The 12,613-nt window shown below is 39.2% G+C and overlaps 1 protein-coding gene across 13 annotated transcripts in view; it reads left to right on the top strand.

Annotated features, from left to right (window-relative positions):
* SCEL (sciellin) overlaps window positions 1–12,613 on the top strand; it is a 169,151-nt gene that overhangs the window by 96,406 nt on the left and 60,132 nt on the right. For all 13 annotated transcript variants that reach the window (XM_055096859.2, XM_055096863.2, XM_055096864.2 and 10 more), the window contains one exon: window positions 1–25. This exon is cut by the window's left edge and continues 41 nt beyond it. In XM_055096859.2, coding sequence (XP_054952834.2) covers window positions 1–25 — 25 coding nt within the window. The remainder of the gene's footprint in view (window positions 26–12,613) is intronic.

Genomic DNA, 12,613 nt, shown 5'->3' on the forward strand with positions numbered 1-12,613 from the left:
CTTCAAGCACAGGAACCAGGAGACGGTAAGGGAAAGGTGTCAGGCGTAATTGCTGTGCCATTAGATGGAAGAACATGTCAGACATTGACAACATATAATTGTGGATGTTTTGGGATAAATTGGAGGCAATCTCGTGAACTCTCAGCTCTGTACAGGAGAGTGTCCAGTGGGAGTAAGGTCAGGGCTACCAAGTACCCTGGTAGGACATCTGACGAACTGCTAGGAATGAGTAGGTGGCTGTATTAGATTGCTAGGGTTGCTTAGAGCCAAAATAAATGAGTGCCACAAACTGGGTGCCACAAACTGCCACGAAGTGCCACTGGGTGGCTTAAACAACAGGAATTTATTGTCTCATGGTTTTAGAGGCCAGAAGTCCAAAATCAAGGGTTCAGCAGGGTTGGTTCCTTCTGAGGACTGTTAGGGCTCCCCTAACTTCTGGTGGTTTCCTGGTAATCATTGACATTGCCCAGTTGGTACAAGCATTGACCTGATCGCTGCCTTCATCTTCACATGATCTTCTCCCTGTGTGCATGTCTGAGTCCAAATTTTCCTTTGTTATAAAGCAACTAATCATGTCTGTCCTACTACAGTATGACCTTATCCTAACTGAACTAATTACATCTGCAATGACCCTATTTCTAAGCAAGGTCACATTCTGAGGAATTGTGGATTAGGATTTCAACATGTGAATTTTGGGGGCAGAGGGGACACAACTTAACCCTTAACAGTGACAGTGGGAGAGAACAGAGTCAGGCATCAGACAGGGGTTCCAATGTGGGCTCTTGATGCCCAGCTGCCTCCAGGCTGTGCAGAACCTGGAGAACTGGATGAGGATATGTGTGGCAAGTTGTTCATAAACGTTAAGTGACAAATGAGTATTTTCTAATTTTATTTTTTGTTGAGAGTAATAGTTATAACTAAATGATAGATCAGGTGGAGGACACCTTATTCTACAATTTCCATGCTAGGAATGCCAGCAACAATTCAATGTAATAAATATTTAATAAACACTGCTGTGTGCCAGATATTATTCTAGGATCTTGGGATATATCAGTGAACAAAACATGGAGCCTACACTCTGGTCTTTAAAGAATCATGCTGTATAATCAATATCATCACTAACTCAGAAACAAAAACAGGTCTCCTATTTAGTTTACTTTTCAGGTATCCAAAGATGTTTTTATGTTTCAACCTCTAGAATATTTTCATGTTTCAATGGGATCAGTTTTTCTAATTCTGACTATTGGAAAAGAAAATATTTTTAAACTCTGTGCTTATTTCATATTAGATTGGTTTATTTTATAGAATTTTCATCTACTGTGCAGACTTCTAATGTCTCTTTCATTTCCAAGTAATGGATATATTTAAAAGTACATGTATTTTGCAATAATTTGAGTGGGCTCTATAAGGATGTAAATAAACTGTAGTTGGTCAATAGACACAAAGAGCTCAAGTTGCTTTTTTTATACCTGTCATTACATCTATCTATCTATCTATCTATCTATCTATCTATCTATCTATCTATCTATCTAATCTATCTCTGTCTGCTTGTCTGTCTACCTATCTATAACTAAATCAAATTACTGAACATGTTGAGCAGTCACAACTTGTAACCATATTTACCTACTGCTACAATGTTTTATTTTAGAACCTGCTCATCTACAGATGACTTCCAATTACATGAACTGCCATGTATGAATTACATTTGGAGTTTAAAACATCCTTTCCCCTCAGGCTGTTATTAGATACTTCGCTATGGGTGATACCTTTGATATAAGGAGCTATCTAAGTGGGGAAGATGTTGACTAGGAGTTAACTAGTTATTATTTTTTCTGAGTATTGTTAAGATCCATTCAATTTTGTCTTGATAGAGAATAAGTGGTACTTTTCTTAGATATATTTATTACTTATTTAAAAAATAACTTCATATTTTTGTCCTCAACTCATCATTCCAATTGTTCATTATTCCAATATCATTATAAAAAGCAACTGGTTATATAACAGTGTAAAACATGGAAGGATTATTCATGAATTAACATCTCATGCTATCAATGCCTGTTGAGGTTGTGGATCGGTTTGCACAGAGCTGATGGGACTTGGCTCTATGCCCTCCCTCACAATTTATGCATTGCTTGATGTGATTTACATGGAAGATGAAATGAGTTACAATGTTCCTATTTCTGATTCTTGGCTCAGATCCACAGCTCCGAAACTAAGGGAAAGAGGAGATTATTAGGCTAGGTTGATCAGTTTATATATCCATTCCTTTTTTAGAGTCACAGATTATTAATATAATGGCTAAACGAAAAGGCTTCTCTTTGAGCATTGAAAATAATGTCAAGCCAAGCCTTCAGGGGAAGGAGAGAATAATAACAATGTAGCAATGCCTTTGATTTTTGAAGTGATTTTCTTTGGAAGAGCTCAAAGTATAGCTTCTGTTTCTCACCTTTAATGCCAGTACCTTCCCAGGGCTGAGAAACAGCCTTTTTAGTAAATTCTGGAAAGTAGAAGCAATTATTAAATGATGAAAGGGAGTAAAGGCTTCACAAAGATATCTTTGTTCCCAGAGGCGCCCAGAGAAAATGGAAATAGGTCAAAAACAGATAAAAATGGGAGACTATGACTGATAACACTAGCTAATAGCTCAATGTTAAACATTTCCCTTTATCTTTCACTAATACACTGGTATTCATCTCTCCCCCTTCTCTCCCCTCCTATCTTCTCCAAAAGAATTTTCCCGTAAGACTGACACCCTCACTTTTTCTGTTCTTAATTTTGCAAGCTTTTACTTTTTCACCATCTAATCTTTCCCTGAAATTTCATTTTCTCTCATACATCTTTTTCTGTGCAGCACACTTGAAAAGACCATCAAACTTCCCTGTCATCCAGGAATGAGTCCTTTCCTGGGATTTCCTCCCTTGACCTCTCTGTAGCCCTTAACACCATGGGTTATCCCATCTCTCATTTGTCCCTTTCTTAATTTATATACTATGGAAGAAATCAAGTTCAGATTAAAAACTTGTGTGGTATTGTGTTTTGATTAAAATCTATTACAAGCCCAATGTAAACCACACCCAAAGGGACTTAAACTTTTTTTTTTTATCAACAGAAGAGCTCATAATATCATACCTTTGTTTAAATGTATATCTATGCCTATGACTATGTTAGTCTATCTTTATAATTAATGTATCTATTCCTACATCTACATCTATATCTATACTTACATGTAATTATATGTTTACAATTAACACAAGGCTGGTGAGGTTAACTAGAGCTGAAATGAGAAAATAGAGTTTTTTAAAATTATCATATTTTATAGCTAAAGAAAAAATGAAATTTCCTGAGAAGTGTCATTTTATGTATGATATACATTAGTTATGCAATAAGAGAGTTCAGACCTAGGTGATCAAACAAAATTTTGGAGTTAAGACTTGAATATCTTTGAAAGCCTCTTGTCCTATTTTTGTAAATGTTCACAAGAGAATCTGTAATTCATAACAGCAAGACATGGCATGTAAAGTTTTTAATTTAAATAAAACCTTTGGCCCTTCTAGCTTATTTCTAAGCTTGCTTCTTGGTCATTGTGATTTCAACCATTGGGATATTGATGTTTTCTGTCTTCTTTCTTCTCTTGCTAAGAATGGAAATAACCAATACAGTGTTTTGAATTATCAAGATATGCCAAGCAGATTATCCTTTGAAGTCTTCTTGTCAGAACATGTTTTCTTTTCATTTTAATCAAGACTGAATCAGAATTTTAGCTTTATAACTGTTGTTCCTCATCACATTCCTCTGTCTCTCCTCCTACCTCTGATCAAATTCCTGCTTCACTGGTTTCCCCATTTTCCATGTTCAAACCTCTTTCATCTTAAAAAATGTAGTTCCTAAGAATGTGATAGCCTAATCTTACAAACCTACTCAGCTGGCACCCTTCCTCTCTTTCCATCTCAGCCAACATTCTCGGAAGAGTTGATGATGCTTTTCATCTCCATTTTCTGCTTCCTATCACCATTAGTTCATGGAAACAGCTCTCCCTAAGTCACTGATGACCTTGCTTATACCAGTCTGTATGACCTTGTGACCCTTCAAAGGGCACCACTGACTCTTTATGCCCTTATGAAATCTCTCTTATTGTGTTTCGAGAACCAGCACACTCCCCCAACACACTCTGCTGGATTTTCTTTCTTTTTCGATTTCTCAGCCCTCCTTACTTAGTCTCCTCAGCTTCCTCATCATTTTCTACCAAGCCATTAAATATTAATGCTCCTAAAGGCTCCAAGTCCCTCTTCTCTTCTCCTCTTGTTCTGTGCTCTGCCTTTCAACAGCAGCATCCAGATCCAGGGTTTCACCGGCCATTTGTGTGCTCGCCACTTCTTCATTTATATCCACTCCAGATCTCTTCTCTGAGTTGCCTTTGGGTAGCCCACTGCCCATTGTCTCAAAGACACCAGAAACTCAATGTGTTCAAAATGAAATCCATACTTCTTCATCCTAACCTGGTCCCCCATCTCATTCTCCTATAGTGGTAGTTTAATGGGAATAGCATTGACTCTCTAAATTACTTTGGGCAGTATGGCCATTTTCACAATATTGAGTCTTCCTATTCATGAACATGGAATGTTTTTCCAATTTTTTGTGTCCTCTCTGATTTCTTTGAGCAGTGGTTTGTAGTTCTCCTTGAAGAGGTCCTTCACTTTCCTTGTTAGCTGTATTCCTAGGTATTTTATTCTCTTTATAGCAATTGTGAATGGGAGTTCATTCATGACTGGCTTTCTGCTTGCCTGTTGCTGGTGTATAGGAATGCTAGCAATTTTCGCACATTGATTTTGTATCCTGAGACTTTGTTGAAGTTGCTTATCAGCCTAAGAAGCTTTTGGGCTGAGACAATGGGGTTTTCTAGATATAGGATCATGTCATCTGCAAACAAAAACAATTTGACTTCCTCTCTTTCTATTCAAATATGCTTTGTTTCTTTTTCTTACCTGATTACCCTGGCCAGAACTTCCAATACTCTCTTGACTAGAACTGGTGAGAAAGGGCATGGCCATGTGTATTACTCTGTTGCCACACTGCTATGAAGAAATACCTGACACTGGGTAATTCATAAAGGAAAGAGATTTAATTGACTCACAGTTCCACCTTGCTGGGGAGGCCTCAGGAAAGTTATGACCATGGAGGAAGGCAAAGGAGAAGCAGGGACCTTCTTCACAGGGTGGCAGGATGGAGTGAAGGCAAGCGGGGGAGGATGCCAGACACTTATAAAACCATCAAACCTCCTGAGAACTCACTCACTATCACTAGAACAGCATGGGGGAAACTGCCCCCATGATCCAATCACCTCCACCTGGTCCCGCCCTTGACACATGGGGCTCATGGGGACTACAATTCGAGGTGAGATTTGGGTGCGGACACAGAGGCAAACCATATCACCAGGTTTTGATCTGATTTCCCTTCAATATTTCGCTTCTATGTTACTTCTGTCCTGTTCTCTCAGCTCTACACTAAACCAGCTATAGTTTCCTTGATGTGTCCAAATGCCACTTGGATAAGGTCTTAATAAAGATATGGGATGGTGGGAGTGGTAGCAATATATTGCAGAAGCCCACACCAAACTACCTAAAATGAAATATTGGCCATCCCTGTTATTGGGCATTTCTTGTTGGCTGATGTTTCTCTGCAGGCCTTAACCTGCTGCTGTATTGCTCAACAGCCCCTCACTCCTTTCTTCCAACTTCACTCTCCAGACCCCCAGTTCCTGTTAACTACTTATGCCAGGGAGTTTAGTCCTTGTTTTTTCCCTGCGCTAACCTGTCCTTAGAGAATCTTATTATCATAACAAAACACAACATATTCACTTTTTGAGAGGCATTCTATGCTACTTTTTAAAATTAAATTTTTCTTGTGTAGTCATTCAGTCATTCAGTCACACCCACACTTAAAACATCAAAGCTGTCATGGACCTCTTTGTATTCCTTACTGTGTTTATTCAATCATCATTGCAGCGAGTTCCAGGGATTAGGGTGCTGATGGAGAAAAAAGATATGACCATGAGGTAGCAGAGGCATACCACAAGCCTAATTTGGGTGGTGCTTTCACAAGTTTTGCTTCTGAGGGAGTCACTCACCACATGAGAACCTCCAAAGGCAACCGCAAAGAGACCACCACTAAGAAAGGGAGGAGGGGGAAGGGACTCCTGGGGGAGCAGGGATCAGAGAAAGGGCTTTCATGTCTAGTTGGTGTAACTCAGCATCATGATGGGAGTCCCAGAGCAGAGAACTCTGAAAAGTGGCAGGAGCTTTGGGTCCTTTATGGCCCCAAAAGTTGGAGAATATGAATGTACAAATAACCATACCATAAGATCAACTGTGGGGGCATGAGAAGAACATCAGTATTCTCTGGGAGATCTGATGTTGTAGGAAGAGCTTCTAGCAGGGAACTCAGAGATCAGGTCCCCAAAGGGATGTGGGATTTGGGGGAAGGAGAGAAATAACACAATGCTAGGTTTTTAAGCCCAGGGTGATTTTAAGCATAGTAATGCCACTAATCAATGTGGGAAGAAATAGGAGCAGAATGGGGAGTACCTAATTGGTCTTAAGCAGCTGACACTGTGCTTTGTTTTGAGCAGGTAGAGTCTGGGACACCAGCAGGATATATTTGTAGCAGTGATTCCCAAGTAAAGATAAACAGCTACAGGGGAGGAAGGAGTGTGCTCAGGTAAAAGGCAGGTTCCAAAGATCTAGGTTTGGGAATGAACCCAAGGATTTAAAATGTAGTATCTTTAGAGTGAAGATACCTGTTGAGAAAAGATTAAATGAGAAGAAAATGAAAGTTGAACTTTGATGTATGTCTATACATTAGGTGTGTTGGGGGGGCTAAGGTTACACGGTAAAGGTAAGGTGTAATGAGAGGTAGGCAGGGTGAAGGCAGTGTGGGTCGATGGATTCTACCATCTCAAACCAACCCATCCTTCAAGAAGTCTGGCATGAATTTTACTTCCTCCCGAAAGCTTTCATACTCTAAGGTGTTACTTTTGTCATCTGGACTCAGAAGGCTTACTATCTTTGATTTTCATTTAGCAATTAATTGTGCATTACTTTGACACATCACTTATTATTGCAGTGTACTCATCAACTAAATGGCATCATCTTATAACTCTTTGAATCATCAAGTTAATTTATCCATTGTAGTTTGTCAATAAGTACATATTGATTGATAGATTGATTTTAATATTTCTTAATATCTACTAGACAATGAATTTCCCTCAACCTGTTATCTTATTTGTCTTTTTGTAGTTGTGCTGTATTCTATGTGCTAAGTAACACCTCTCTCTCTTCCTCTCTGTGTTTCTCCCTGTCTCTGTCTCTTTCTTTTTCCAAAACAATTGTTGGGCTCTGCCAGGAGTACAAAAAGGAGTACAGAGAGAAAACTCAGCTTCTACCAGGGAGTCATTTTGAGCCAGGATTGTTAAACTTGAAGGCTGGCCCTCATCAAGGGAGGGCCCTTGGGAGTATGATAAACACAAAGGTCAAGGTAGACACAAAATATGTGGAGTGTGGAGAGGGAGGCAGTAGACGTTGTATCTGGAGTAGAATAGGCTCAAAGGAGGCAATGCCAGAGGTAAGCCTTAAACAGCAAGCAAGAATAAGCCAGATGCAAAGGGGAGGTGTGGATGGAGACATTCCAGGCAGAAAGGAGAGGAGGAGCGAAGTTCCAGTGCCAGAGAGTACGGTGTGTATGGGCGTGTGTATGTGAGTGTATTTGTATGCATAGAACTATGGGCTTCCTATCCATGGGACATTCTCTGAATTTGTCCTTTATCAATTATGTTTAGTGGTAGCATGAAATCCAGTAATTCCAAATCTGATGTTATGTGGGAAAATGTCTTTTAACGTAAGACACTGTGTGCAGATATCCACTCATAATTTGTGGTAAGCCTAAGAACCCTTTTAGAATATCATGTTTCTATTTTAAGATTAATGTTGTGCTGTTATGTAATTTGAGTTCTGACCATATGCTGTAGATTTGGAATATGTACAAAAGAAAGAGCAAGTGTCATCAATGTAGAAAATTACTAGAAGGTCAGAGCCATGTTCCCCTCTTCCCACTTCTTTTGTTTTATGATCTGCCCGAAAGCCTGATGCAAAGCGTGTCAGCAATCACTTGGGGACGTCTTCATTTTTCAAGTTCTTAAACACTTTCTTGTTTTTGAGACTTTTAAAAGAGTGGTAGCATTTGCCGGACGTGAGCCAATGGAGGGAATAATAGGAGCCATCTGGAGAAATATTCAGGTGCATCACAAGCAACTAGAGAAATAACAGTTCTGGAAAGTTGAATTTCTTTCCGATATCAGAACCTACCATTAAATTTTTGTATTCTGTTTATGGTAAATTCAAATGATTCTGACTGTGTATTTAGGTGACTTGGAGATTCAGTGGTTAAATGGCATGTAAAGCTCATTTAAGAACCTCATGGAAGCCAAACTAAAGTACTTGCTTAACAGACAGTATGAATATTTATGAATGTTATTCATTATTCTCATTTAGGAACAATAATGAAGCCACCACTAGAAATGAGTGTGCTTTTTTTCTGGAATCATTTTTAAAGATAGAAAAGAATATAATATTTGATAAAATTAAAGTAGTAGAAACACATCTGGGAAAATTACCATATAAATATTTTCTACATAATTTCTCATCCTTATTTGTTTCGACCTCTTCTCCTTCAGTGGTTATTTCACTTCCTGTTAGCTGATTGGTAGACTTGGAGGAGGAAAAAAATATCCTGATTGAGAAGTGAGTTGCCATGGCAACCTTGCACTACAGTTATATTTTTCTGTCTGTAACTATAAATGGTAAAATGTAACCTTTCTAATTATGCTGCAACATTTTTAACTCTATTGGTACCAAATCCTCTACAAAGTTTGATGTCATGCTAAATAAAAGCAATACATCTTATTTTTATCTCAACAAAAAAATATTTATATTAACTGGAATCTCTTTTGTAGAAATTAAGATTCTATGACACGCAATAAAATACCAAAATACACTGATTTAAAAATCTTACCTGAATGCCTAGATTGCTCATTCTAAACATTCAAAATAATTAAAATATTAGCCTGAGTTTAAGTTTATTATTTTTAAAATGTGTTGTTTGAACAGAACAAGGAGAAACCTAATTCGGAATCTGTAAATGAAGGTCTTAACCTTTAGCAATGAATTATTTTTTCTTCAGTCCTATGGGAACAACCTAGACAGTCCCTGATTTCCTAACACTAGTTTGAAGTAACTCATACATTTGAACAACAAATGCAAAGCATCGCTGCTTTGCCCAACCCAGATTCCCACCTCTCCTCCCTCTCTTGGAGCTCCTGTTGCCTCCGCCCCTGCCAGGGGGGCTCCTGGAAATATGAGGAAGCAGGGAAGATCTAGGTTCAAAAGTAGGATAAAGAAAGAAGCTAGGAGAATCAGGATACCTAGAGTCAAGCACTCTGTCAAAAACGTCACCTTGCTCCAATCATAAAAACCAAATAATTTGATTTTTAAAAAAATTATTTCACAATTTCTCCTAGTATTGCTGGAAGTTCTATCGACTAGGGATTGTAAATTTCACCTCAGTTAGAAGCATGGCAGGTTAAAGGGACTGTCTCTGGTCGTTCAAATCTTAGTGTCAATTATATAAATGAGGTTTCTTTCCTGCTAAAACTGGGCAGAATTAGAGCATGCTGAGGGAATGGAGGCTTGCATTGTGTGGAGGCAAGTGGAAGATGGCTTTGGAGGAAGAAGTCTGGGAGGCAGGGAGGCCTTAGTACAGTGAGGTATAGGTGATAGGGACATGCTGTGGCATAGGGTTTGGGAGAGGACAATGGGAGTGGGGGATGGGGGTGAAAGGACCAACATTTTGCTTGGGACTGTCTTCATACTTGGCAGTCCATCTTTGTCCTCTCATCTCTCAGCTATGTGCAGAATGTCATATAATGGAATCACACATGATATACACCCTTTTCATATGTTTGCATGTGTTTGTTTGTCATCTGTGTATCTTCCTTGGTGAAGTATCTGTTAAATATTTTTTTGAAATGGAGTCTCACTCTGTTGCCCAGGCTGGAGTGCAGTGGTGTGATCTCGGCTCACTGCAACCTCTGCCTCCTGGGTTCAAGTGATTCTCATGCCTCAGCCTCCTGAGTAGCTGGGACTACAGGTGCGTGCCACCATGCCTGGCTGAATTTTTGTATTTTTAGTAGAGATGGGGTTTCACCATGTTGGTCAAGCTGGTCTCGAACTCCTGACCTCAGATGATCCTCCTGCCTTGGCCTCCGATTACAGGTGTGAACCATCCTGCCAGGCCCAAGTATCTTAAATCATTTGCTCATTTTATTCCTGCTGGTTTGTTTACTTATTGCTGAGTTTTGAGAGTTTTAAAAAATACATCGTGCTTGGAAGTCCTTTGTCAGATATGTGAATAGCAAATATTTTTTCCAGTGTGTGGCTTGTTTTTCAATTCTCTTAATGATGCACGTTTGAGAGCTAAAGTGTTTTTTTAATTTAATGAAATCCAATTTATCAAGCTTTGTTAAATAAATTATGCTTTTGGTATTATGTTTAAGAACTCTTTGCTTAACTAATGATCACAAAAATTTCTTCTAAAAGTTTGTAGTTTTATGTTTGACATATAGATGTGTGATCCATTTTGAGTAGACTCGTTATTAATGCTAAGTTTTTTTTAGTTCACTTGATAATAGTTGAAATATTTTTATGTCTTTGAGAAAACATCTAAGGACAAAAAGCTGCTATGACTTAAGCATTACTTAAATTTGTGTATCTTTGTATCTACTGACCAGTAAAAGTTGACTCATGTTCTTATAGAGCCAACTTAAATTTAAATTTTATTAACCACAACAGCATCTACATACCTTTGAAAAGCACAGTACATGAACGTCAAGGTACTTGTGGAGTTGAGGATTCTCTGCAATAGCGCCACCCTCCCTCATTCATGTAGTGGTTTACCTTCCACAGATCTGAGCCAATCTCCTCCTTTTATAGACAAATAAGCAGAGTTTTGGAGGGTAACAGAGCTTTTTCCAGAGTCAAAGAGAAAGTTGGTGGCAAAGCTAGCCTAGAATCTAGAATGTAGATCTCTAGAATTCTAGTCCAGTGCAAGCTCCATTACTAGGTTACGGTTTACTGACTGGCCACTAGAAAGCGAGGCATCATCACAGTAACTATTCTTTTGAACATGTGCCTTGCATTCTCCAAGCTCTTCGAAGGCATGGACTACATCTTTTCTAGTCTTTGACTGCCCAGTTACGGCTCATATACTGTTGTGTGTCCTAACATTATGAATGGGGCATAATGGGAGTAAGTGCTTTTTGAGCAAGGAAATATTTCAGATCAACCAATTTTTAATAGATTCGCAGTGAAAATACCTGGAAGAGAATTGGTTGTCTACAGTATGATATAGAGAAAAAAGCAAGGGATTTAACATCAGAAAGACCAGTTTGAAACCCTGGCTAAGCACAATAGAAAGTGAAAACAAAATTCACAGTTAAATATTAGAGACAATGATTCTGTGTTCAACCTAGATTTGTGCTGCAGTAATAGACATGTTCACACAGCCAGACTCGAACAGAAGTCACAGAGCCAAGCATGTTATGCAAAAAAGCCATGAGGAAAGATGTGATATTTGCAGCAGCATATGGAAATGAAGTAATATAGACAGCTTTCTTTACAGTGTTATTTCTTTTAGCTTTGGCCTTTGAGCTACAGTCTGCAAGTGTTCACATGTTTCTCGTGAAATCCACGTTTTTTATTCCTGAAAGCTCATCATGATAGCCACTAGTGTGGTGGCATATATCCTGCAGGACCCTTGAGGGGTCTGGGGATGGGTGAAGGGGAGAGCCAGGGTCAACTTACCCAAGCTTAAACATCGCATCTCAAAGCAGAATTCAATGAAGATCATTCCAATGAATATCTCTTGTTTCCTTCTCTTCAGAACGTTCTGGCCACAGCTTCCTGCCTCGCTCTTGCATTTTAATCCCCCTGCTTGGCATCACATCATGCTCCTGGCACGACATGAATGACTCCTCTCATTGCCCGCCCCACCCCAGGGCTTGAGTTCTGTCATCTGTGGCTGTCATTGCAGTGATGCAAATGAAAGCTCCTTTGAGGTAACTGGAAGTCAACATGGCATCGCCTGGCTCCTGGCCCAGCAGGGGTGTAAATGCATCACCCTTGGAAATAAACATGCTCCTCTGCTTTTCTTGGCCTTCATAACTGCACATCCATCTTTCCCTTTCCTGCGTATTCTCCAGACCATTTCAGATCTACTTCTACTCCCCTGATCCACGCAATCCATATTTACCCACCTCTTTGAGGCCCTAGACATTTTAAAATGGAAGAAATTGAGTATGTCATTAACATGACTGTAACATAAGTAAAGCTTGGTACCATCCCATTTCTATTTTTTGTAATCCTCCTTTCCACCTTGTTACCTCTTTCCTGCCTGTCCTCAGACATCTAGTGTTCTGTACAGCCTCATTATTACCCAGGACTGATCACCTCCTTCCCCCTTTCCTCTGCCTCTGGAAGGAAAGCATGTAACCAATGAATCCACACAG

The sequence above is a fragment of the Pan paniscus genome, chromosome 14 (genome assembly GCF_029289425.2).
Source record: "Pan paniscus chromosome 14, NHGRI_mPanPan1-v2.0_pri, whole genome shotgun sequence".
NCBI lineage: Eukaryota > Metazoa > Chordata > Mammalia > Primates > Hominidae > Pan > Pan paniscus.